At 35.0% G+C, this 11,440-nt stretch overlaps 1 protein-coding gene across 1 annotated transcript in view; it reads left to right on the forward strand.

Moving 5' to 3' along the window:
* Positions 1–10,739, forward strand: part of LOC150085296 (translesion synthesis protein REV1-like) — a 195,165-nt gene extending 184,426 nt beyond the window's left edge. The window contains exons 16-17 of the mRNA XM_090374516.1: positions 6,332–6,434; positions 10,631–10,739. Of these exons, the coding sequence (XP_090230642.1) occupies positions 6,332–6,434; positions 10,631–10,739 (212 nt within the window). The remainder of the gene's footprint in view (positions 1–6,331; positions 6,435–10,630) is intronic.
* The last annotated feature ends 701 nt before the right edge of the window (positions 10,740–11,440 follow it).

An 11,440-nucleotide genomic window follows, 5' to 3' on the forward strand; every position in this document is an offset into this window, starting at 1 on the left:
CAAGAAGCATAGTTTTCATTTTTGATTTTGACTTTTTTATTTTATTTGGTCTGGGTGATTTTTTTTTGTCTTCAATTGCATTGCAGTCTGGATCAGATCTCCTGCAGTTTTTTTCAGAACATCTTCACAAACTTGGAGTCTTCTCATTCTTTGACCTTTTATTCAAAATTTTTGGCACCATATTAGTGCATACTTTTCTCATGCCTAAATTTTCAGTTAAAATTTTTCTGACTGTTTCTTTGTCCATATTGAGTCTGATGCAACCATTCTAATGCTTAAACAACAATCACTTCTAATCATTCTTTTCTTTCTAATAATCTTTTATGCCATTCGAACATGCAAGCTCTTGACATAGTATCTTCCCCATAAATTTGATGTAATAATAATAATTCATAACTTTCAGTTTGTGCTTTCTTTAGCCTTGTCAAAAATTTGAGGTTAATTCATTGTTTGATTCTTTTGTCTGTCATTTTTCAGCAAACTGTGAAAACACACTAGGTAATGAAAACCTGTCTCACTGCAAAATGGATGAGTGTGTTGGAACATGACTTGGCAGACAACTATAGAACGGTTCAAGGTCAACCGCTGTGCCTTTGCTTCACAGGTGGCACTTGGTGTGTAGTGGTTGCACATGCAGTCTCATTATTTAATAGCCACACCGCATATATACTTATTGTCTTCATCATGTCTGTCCATCCACACATAACAGAGGGACTCCTAGTAGATTTTTATGAAATTTTTTATTTTGATCTTTTAATAATATTTGTAAAGCCATTACAAATTTCATTAAAATCAGACAAGAAATTTAGCAATTAGTATTACTTTTTTCCATAAAATTGTATGGAAAATAGAAATTTATAGGTTAAATTCATAAACTAGTTTTAATGCAGTATTGTGAGCCTAAATCACATACAGACTCAGACAGTCTGTATGTGATTTACTTGTATTGTTATGTAACTCGTATATATAGTGTCACTTTTGAAGAGATGCATATATATATATAGAGGGAGCAGGGCTGCTGCGACTCTTGTGCCACCAGTAAGCAAAATCAAATTTGCCGTTCCAAAATATTCAGATTAAAAAATAAAATAAGGCATAAAATTTATTGAAAAAGAAAAGAATTACAACATATCTCGCATATAAATGAAACGACAAACAAAAATAAAAAAAATCATTGCGAAATTCTGGAAATAACCTTTAAATTCTAAATTACAGTAATCATACCCACAGTAATAAAATAAAAGGAAAATTATACAAATTTGTTTCCTTGCTAAGATGTTCGAATTTATTAATTATTTAATTTGTTTATTTGTTCCAAAAGATCAGTTTCTATTGAAGTTATTGCCAAATTAGAGCTTCGTTATTGAGTCATTGTCGATCGTAAATACTTATTGATGAATTTTGATTTTTAAAAACTCCGTTCACCTGAGGAAACTGTAAGACTGTAATTGAATGATGTTTGAGTGTGAATTTGATAACTTCTGAATACAAGTGTTTTCAGTGTGGATGTTTGATGAAGTGTACCAGCCATCATGAGTGGACTGATGAGATGAGGTTTTTTTATGTTTGTTTTTGTTTTTAATTTGTTTCTTGGCAATTTTTCACCGTAATTTTATGAGTTGTTAGTATCAAGTTCTCTTTATATTAGCGGGAGTGTGGAGGCAGCAGCCCCCAAAACAAAACAAAAAGAAGCATTTCTGTTAACATGAATGGGCAATTCTCATTGTTAATGCATGTGAAATCGTCTAGTAATGTACAGGCGCGAAGAATCAGTGGTTGCATTTGGTGTTAATTTTTGTTAGCTGTTTTTAAAAAAAAAATTGTTGTTACTTTTTCTTCATTTAAGCTCCACCATATTGTGGTGTCACGTGACATCCCCCAGTAACATGCAGGAGAGGGGGAAAGCAGTGAGTGGGAGGTGCCTTCACGTCCTATCACTGCCTTCTTCCTCTCTTCTCGCCAAAGTACGGGGTTGTACCCATGTTCTGGAGTATAACCCTACAAAATATAAATATGAAACAACTTATCCAGATAATAAGCAAATTAACATAAATCCATTTGGCTCTTAATTTGTGCTTAGTAGCATCACTAATTGCCTAAAGGCCAGAGGTGTGAACAATGCATTCCTAGTTAAGTCTCTGGTAATCCGGTTGTTTCATGGAAATTTTCTTCGTTCTGCCAAACTATTTTAAATGTAATTACCAAGGGGGAATTTAAAAAATATCGCAAAATAGAAAATTTTGCTATAAAGAAGTTCATTAAATAGAGGCCCGACTTGTATATGTCAATTTTTTTGGTGCCCTCCCAAACTGCCGCCAGTAAGCAATGCTTACCTCGCCTACCCACTTGCGGCGGCCCTGAGAGGGAGGGAGAGAGAGAGAGATTCCAGGTGTATTTGATTAATTGCGGTCTCCAGGGTTTCTTCTATATACCGCTGTAGCATCTGAAAAAGCAAAAGGCCAAGGCTGGCAAGTATGTGTGTATGTAGGTATGTGAGTATGTGTTTTGAGTGTTGAGTGCCGGCAGTTGGCGACTTCACAGCCAGTGTCCAAGTCTATCTGAGATACTTACTGGGCTATCAGGCAAGCCTGGGAGGGAGGGAGGGAGGGAGGGAGGGAGGAAGGAAGGAAGGAAGGAAGGGAGGGAGGGAGGGAGAGAGAGAGAGAGAGAGAGAGAGAGGGAGGGAGGGAGGGAGGGAGGGGGGGAGAGAGAGAGAGAGAGAGAGAGAGAGAGAGAGAGAGAGAGAGAGAGAGAGAGAGAGAGAGAGAGACTTCAACATATATGGGAGAAGAGCAATAAATGTTATACGAGGGGATATCAAAAAAGTTTGTACCCTTACCTAGAATTAATAGCCCTAGAAAGGGGAAACTTCACAGGAACTTTAATCCTTTTCTATGTACTTTCCATGTATAGTAACATATTTCTCCCATCTATGGATCAGTTGTTTAATGCCTTGATCATAGAAGCCTGCACTTTTTGCCTGAAACCACGATTCCACTTCATTGATGACTTCCCAAGACAGATCAAAGCAGCATCCACGCAATAGTTTCTTCATTTCTCAAAACAAGAAGTCTGACAGTTTTAGGTCAGGAGAATAGGGTGGGTGCTGCAGTAGTTCGAAGCCACACTGGGCAACAAAGTTGGTGGTGGCAACACCTGTGTATGTGCATTGTCTGACAGAAGACAGACATCTTTGGTTAACATTCCACGCTTTTTCACCTTCAAAGTATCGCGTAACTTTTTCAAAAGATTTCTGTAGTATTCTCCGGTAAGTGTGGAACCATGTGGTAGGTAATCTGTCGGGATAACCCCTTTTCTGTCCCAAAACACAGAAAACTACCTTCTTTGCAGATGGATTGGTCTTTACATTTTTGGGAGGTAAGGTGGGGGTGTGCTTCCACTGCTTTGACATGTCTTTAGTCTCCAGATCATACTGGTACACCTAGCATTCCTCATTTTTCACCAACCGATCAAAAAAGATCTCAACGTCCGCATTACACAAATCCAACAGTTGGTGAGAACATTGCATTTGACATTGCTTCTGCGAAGGCATTAGTAGTCTTGGAACCCATTGTGCAAAGACCTTAGACATGTGCAGATGGTCATGTAAAATGCTGTGGGCAGACCCATAACTAATTCCCACTGCATTTGCGGTGAAATGAATTATCACACGTCTGTCACTCAGAACCAGCCACAACCTTTGCAACCGTCTCACTGTCTGTGGATGTTGATGACCTTCATTCTCTTGGCTCATCAAAGACACTTGTACGACTGCACTGGAACTCCCATTTCCACTTTTTTACAGTGTCATAGAAATAATTCTGCCCATACACAGCTTTCATTTCTTCCTCAATTTCCTGAGATTTTTTGCCCTGCAAATGCAGGAACTTGATCACTGCTCGATACTCCACTTTTTCAACCATAGCGTCCTTCTTCAGATTCCGGGCTCCACCTCTGGGAATGATCACCTAAGGGAATGAAATTTCACATGTTAGTTATTGAATATGTAGACAACTTATGTTAAAAACAGTATCTTCCTACTGATGTTTTATCTAGGTCAGGGTATGAACTTTTTGATACCCCTCTCATACAGTTGTAATTAAATTGAATGTCTAACTTTAGAGAATGTAAAACTGTAGAACTTAATAGAATGTAAAACTGTAGAACTTAATAGAATGTAAAACTGTAGAACTTAATAGAATGTAAAACTGTAGAACTTTATAGAATTTAAAGCTGTAGAACTTTATAGAATGTAAAACTGTAGAACTCATATGGAACTATTTTCAAATACAATTGAAGTATTCATTGAACTGAATGCTGAGACATTAAAATTTATGTACTGCTTTTGTTGACTTTCATGTACTATTCGGCATTTCAACTCAAAACACTTTATCATTTTCTGGAAAATTAACACTGATCATGCATTCCTTAGCTTTACTGCACTTCTATAGCCAGGTGGGCAGGAACAGCAGTGCATAGCACACGCTTCTTGATTAGACCGGGGTTCAAGCCCGTGACCACCAAGTACGGAGGATGCAGAAAGTTCAGGGAATTACTACCGCATATCCCTGGAGCAATATGGCCTTAGTTGCTAATGCTCCTAAAAAAAAAAAAAAAAAAAAAACCAAAACCAAAAATAGCTTTCCTCTTCAAACTTCTAGGATAAACCAAGTATCTTTCATATTTCATAGTCTTTATTTTGGAGAAAAAATAAATAAATAACATAAAAATATGATGCTATTTTGCTTACTGATTAGTTTTTGCTTACTAAGCTAAACCCATCAGCTTTATTTCATTAATCTGCATACTTCTAGTATGGATATATTGCTTTTATCCCATTCCTGACATTTGGGAGGCGCCTCCGTAGCCAGGTGGGAAGGAGCAACAGTGCGTAGCACACGCTTCTTGATTAGACCGGGGTTCGAGCCCGTCACCACCAAATATGGAGGATGCGGAAAGGTCAGGGAATGACCACCGCATATTCCTGGAGCAATATGGCCTTAGTTGCTAATGCTCCTAAAAACCAAAACAACAACCTGACATTTGGATGACAAATATCATTAATTTTTCTGAAATCTCAGGGATATCCAAATAGTTTTGGCAGTATAAATGCTTATAAATGCATAAAAGAACTTTTTCAGTTCCTGATTATGATAAGGGAAGTGCCTGGAAACTAAAGTAAACAAGGCTATTAAGGTAATTTTTTTATTGACTTAGGGATTATGATTCAGTCAGATGTGAAATTTTCCATACGATGTAAACAGACAGTGAAAGGCATGTGGTGTCTTGTGTATGATATACGAGAGCTGCACAAGTAGGCAAAGGATGTCATTATTCCTCTGTATAAGATGATGGTGAGACTACATTTAGAATGTTGGGTTCGGGTCAGGAAGCCACACTTGAAAAAAGGACATAGATCTTCTAGAATAGTTTCACAGAGGGGCAATCAGATTGGTGAGGGGTGCTAATTGATGTCCATATGAATGGCTTAGAAAGTGTGTACCACAATGTTTGGCAACTAGACATTTCAGGGGAGACCTGATAGATGTGTATAAAGCCCTGAAGGTAATCAGTAAAACAAATAAGGAAGGTATATCTTTTGCTGGCAAAAGATATACTTCCATGATGTACAAATGCTAAATTTTGGGCAGTAACAGAAGGCTCAATTTCATGGTTTACTTTCAAGCAGTGTGTTGTAGATCATTGGAATGAATTGCTTACAGTTGGTGGTCAAGGTTTATAATATGATAAAGGTGCAAATGGAATTGGACTGGCACTTTTTAGCAATGAGAAAGCATTATTTATTTTTTTTTAAAGTTGCAGGAAAAGCCTGATTCCTTGCATAATTTAGCTATTATTTTTTGACATAATAGCCACAGCTTAAAAACCACTTCTTTTATTAAATAAATATTTATACTTTATTCAAAGAAATTGCAGTTAAGCAACTACAGTCAGCGCAAATCCATCAGTTTATACCATATGAAGCAGTTATAGATTCTTTTGGGTAGTAACTTTTATCCACATTTCTCTTTTACCCTGTAAATAAATAACATTTTATTGTTAGCATCTGCTTTCTGCAACAACTGTTTGTATCTCAGCGGGCATAATTAATTTTTTTGACCCATAAACATTTAAGTGAGTGAACATAACTTTTTGTTTGATTGATGTATTCTAGAAGTGAATATGTGTGATTTAACTTGCAAAATGCCCTTTAGTAGCCCGATAACCCAATATTAGGTTAAAACAATTTTATTAAATAAAATATAATTGGTAAGCTTAATGAGTGAATAGGCAATTCAAGTTTGTTGTTTTTCTTTTCTTTTGTTTTCAGAACCAGCTGATGATGACATCCAAGTATTTGCAAAATATATATTTGATGTAGTGAATGAAAAAGATCTAGAAAAGTTAGATCTCCTTATTAAATACTTTTACAGGTAAGATTTCTGAAAGTGTTTATATTTTCAGACTTTAAATAATCTTCCCATCTTCGTTGAATCTGTAACAAGGTAAGGATTTAATGTAGAATTGTGCAGGACAGCAGGAAGCAGTGATGGATATTCATGATGTAAAGCTGCCCTAAATTTGATGTGGCAAATTTAGGGCAGCTTCAAACAGTGATTAATGATTTTGTTTGTGGTTAAAAAAAAAAAAACTGCAATGTTTGAGGCATAGTGTTTGTTACTTTCTAAGAGCCCTCATTCTTTGAAGGAACGTAATATTAATTAGGTAGGACAAAAAAGTAACGATTATTTTACTCACTTTTCCAGAGAATGGTTTAACTCATCTGGTTTCTTTCCACATAAATGAAAATTTTATAATTCTGGTCTGTTCTTTTAATCTGTAATCTGTAAAGCAGCGATAAAAAAAAATTGAATTAGCAGGGTACACTTTCCTTATTAATGATGATGTAATAATTTTTCTTCATTTAAGTAATGCTTTTACAAGCATCCCTTAAAATTCAGATTTTCTGAATTTCATGGGATATTTGTAAGATTTCAAATAGTTCACTTGAATTAATCACTCTTAAATTCTGTGAAATTAATAATGCTGAAACTACAGCCCATTACATTTTAGGTGGCTATTGCTGTTACTATATCAAAAAATAATAATTTTTAAATAAAAATAAAGCATAAAACCTACCCCCCCCCCCCCCCCCCCCCCCCCCCCCCCCCCCCCCCCCCCCCCCCCCCCCCCCCCCCCCCCCCCCCCCCACACACACACAACACACTAAGAAAATCCATCCCTAAGACAAAAGCAGATTGCCAAATAAGAAATTAACGGAAGTCAAAAATAATCGAAAGGAGTATCAATGGCATGATTTCTCCAGGGGAGCACCCACACCTGTCAGCATCCAAGAAGTCGTATTGCGTAGTGAATTGCTGAAAGCAGCCATGCATTCACTAATTGCTCTTATACCACCTATGATAAAACTGAGGGAGCTAGCTAGCTAATCTGCAAAAAACATGTAATCAAATATGGCCACTCTTCTTTTGGCTAACTTAAAAAGTGAAATGCACAAAATTTAAATTTTGAATTGATCAATAGCAAATCGACAGAACCGAAACAAATGGAAATATGCAAAATTAAATTCCCGAATAAAACTAATGAAGAAAATAGTCAAAAATAAATGAATCAATATCAGTTAATATTGGTTAACTAAATAATGGCTATTAATTTAAAACAAGGTAATAAAAAAAAAAACTGCACTAGATAATGCTAAAATCAAAAAGAAGCTGGCGGGGGGGGGGGAAGTAGAGATAAGAGAAAAAGTTTACCAATGGATTGTGACTGTCCATGCCAATTAATATCTTCAAATAAGAAAAGGAGAATTTACATTGTATATTTAATCAAATAAACAAGCAGCCCAAGTTGAATTAATCGCTCATATTAAACCATGTGAAATTAATAAAGCTAAAACTACAGCACATACATATTTAGATAAATACTTCTGTTAGCACATTAAAAAAAAAGAAGAAAAAAAACTTAATTAATAAACCAATCAAATTAATTAAATTAAATAATAAAAACTTACTTTCATGATAGGAAGAGTCCCTTTGTTTATTTGGTTAAATGTACGGCATAAGTTCTCCTTTTCTTTTTTCTCATTTGGAGATTTACATTTATCCCCTCTCACCTCCACATATAACTGACCATCCTTAAAACTCTCGCTGACCACCACAGGGTGTGCCACAATTGGCAACTTTCCAGTATTCCTGAAAGATATCTGAAAATTTTGATTTATTGAATTTATCTCTTCCCAACCACAGGTTTGAAATAAGTTTTATATTTGTATATAGATACCAAAATTTTACAATCCACATTTTTCTTACATATTACATAGATCATGGGGTGGGAGGCAAGTCCATTGTGTAGTGCTTAGGGGGATTTGTTTATCTTCCCATTGGTTCCCAAATATTCGCCCCTTGAGTCACACTTGGAGTTATGTGACACTAGGTTAGGTTATTTTGGAAATTTAAATCCTTCATGAGTAAGATCTCTAGTAAATTGTTCAGCTCTTTCACGAATAAGTGTCCCACTTTATAGAATTGTTTTTTTGTTTGGCACTGAGAAAACCACTTTAATAGACATTAGAATATATCTGATAACTTACACTTCTCATTTATTTTGAAAGTTCAGCACAGCCTATGTTCACCTTGACCATCGATGAGGCATAGGAACTGGCCACTGGTCCAGTGATTGCACCCTCTCCACCATCCATCCACTCTTAGAGCACCTTAACTACAGCACTCCATGACAGTGTATGCCTGTCAAACATATCTTCCACAATGTTGCATGCCATATGCTTAGTTGCTAATTATATTAAAGTAAGGACCAAGGTGTCCTAAAATAAAAGGCAACTTATACTTGTATTATTTTGTGATTTGAAGAGGGGAAGAAATAGCATCTTTTCTAACATCATTTAAACTCCACTCCCTCCCCCCTTTTTTATATCTAAGTCATTATAAAGGCTTAATTTAAAACTTCATTTCAGTAACTGATTATTATAAGTTTTATGAATAATACAAGTATTACATAATCAAATCCATACACTGAAATAAAAAATTTGCAAAGCCAGCTACTTTTTTTTTTTTTTTTTTTTTTAACTATTTATCTGTTTTTGTAAATGTAAATTGTAGATGTTTATTGTTAATGTGTTTATAATTTACAATAAAGTTTTAAACACTCCATTGGCCACATTTGAGTATAAAAAGGAACTATAACAATTCTGGTTACTAGTTTATGATCTAGCGACCAGAATTTTCTTTCAGCAAAATACAAGTTTTATATTATTACTGAAGGTAATCAAACCTTTAGTTATAATAACATTCAGTGAATGGTTTTACATATTGATGTCACTTCTATTCACAAAGGCAAATTGATGGGTAAATTGAGTAATTATAGACTTCTATACAAGGTAAAATTATGGTAGCAATAGTTAAAGCAATAAAACTGTCTGGACAGAAAGGGAGTCAAAGTTCTTGTTAAGGCAATCATAACAAGAATTTGTTAATAGCAGATCACGCTTAACCAATCTGATTAGCTAATACAAGGTCACAAAGGAGCTGGATGAAAAAATAACTCTGACAATTTACTTTGATTTTAACAATTCTAAAACTGGTCACGACATGGCTTCAGTACTATGTACAGGTCTGGAGGCCTAAATTAAGAATTATGTAGAGTTGCTAGAATGAGCACAGAGAAGAGCAACAAGAGGTGGGGGGAACAAAGGGCTCCTCTTACCAAAACGTCTTAAGTTCTGCAAATTGCAGCATCTGGAGACTAGGCACCTGTGAGGTAATCTGACTGAGGTGTATAAGATAAGGCCTTGAATAGTTTGAGCAGGCTCAATTTTCATGGGATTCTTCCTCTTGCTCAGATTATGAACCTGAGAGGGCATAAATTCACAATTGAGGAAAGGCAGTTGTAGAATAGATGTGTGGAAATTTTCCTTTAGCCAGCAGGTAGTTGATTACTACACTTCCACAACAACAAACTTCCACTGTTGTTGTTGTGGAAGTTGATAGCTTAAATAAATTCAAGGAAGAACTAGACAGAGTTTTGGAGCGAATGGATGGGTGAAATGGGAAGTTTTTTTTTTTTTTTTTTTTTTTTTGGCTGATGCTGTATAAGCTTGCTTTCTTGCATCATATGCCTCTACTAATGCTAAGTTTTCAGGATTAGTCTGATTAGAATATCTTAGACTTGAAATAGATTCTCAGAATGGCTTCAGTATGTCAGTAGTTGTGCAAGATTATTAAATTGATTGGACTTTTTTGTAGTTATTATTTTGTGTAGTTATTAGTTATTATTTTTTAGTAATTATTTTGTAGGTACTTGATTGTACCCCTTCAAAAAGGCCATTTAGAATCAGGAAATGAAGGATTTTTCCCAATATTTACATAGAGAAAAAATTTTTAACACTTCATGAAATTACAATTCAGTCTTATAAATAAAATTACAGTATATTCAGCCTATTCTGCTTGTTTTTATAAGTATTAATATTTATAAGTGATTTAACAAAATTATTGAATTTTTACACTGAAATGCATATTGCAGTATTCATTCTTAATTTCATTATCTTATTTTTTTATTTTATTTTATTTTGAATATAAATATCATCCACTTTCAGGTTGACAAAGTCTAGAAATCATCACTGGAAAGAAGTTTATTCATATGTAATAAATACTATGCAGTATCAGATCTTACAATTATATGGAAGCACACTGAAAGTTCCCTAGAGAGAGAGATTTTTCATAAATGTTCAGAATCATCCTACATTGATATGCTTTTCCGTCCAAAGGCTTTCTATATTTGATAATTTCATATTTATTGCATTTTCATTTTCTATACATCTGTATATAATTTATAAATAAAATTTTTTTATTAGTTTCATAGTTGTATTTTCTGAATTTAATATTTCTTATTACTTATCACATCATATATATACATGTATGTATAGGACTATAACATAGAATAAAGAATTTGTGGACAGTAAATAGCTCAGAGATCATATCTGATTGAAAATAAACACTCATGGTTTCAGGACATTAGTCCCGCTGTGTTACCATCTAAGACTCTTTTTAGAACTGTTGTGACTTCTGGTGAAACCAGTATGCAGCAATCTCTTCACCTTATGTTTGACTGAAAGCTTTGTGTGCATTCTTGAAGGGATTCAAAAGTTGGCAGTCCCAAGGCAACAGATTGGGCCTATAGGTCAGGTGACTTAGTATTCCCCACCTGTACTGCTGCAGACAAGACTAGATATTAAAGACTATGTGAGGTTTTAGAACAAAACTATGCCACAGATAAAGCTGCCCAGTTACTTTGCTGTTATGGTCTGATATTATATTACTCTAATTACAAGGATTGACTCTGAATCCATAAGTCAAACAGGCTATAAGTAGTAGATAAATATTTTGCACCTTCTGAGCTCAAAACT

The sequence above is a fragment of the Mastigoproctus giganteus genome, chromosome 5 (genome assembly GCF_048544385.1).
Source record: "Mastigoproctus giganteus isolate SK-2022 chromosome 5, ASM4854438v1, whole genome shotgun sequence".
In the NCBI taxonomy this organism is placed as follows: Eukaryota; Metazoa; Arthropoda; class Arachnida; order Uropygi; family Thelyphonidae; genus Mastigoproctus; species Mastigoproctus giganteus.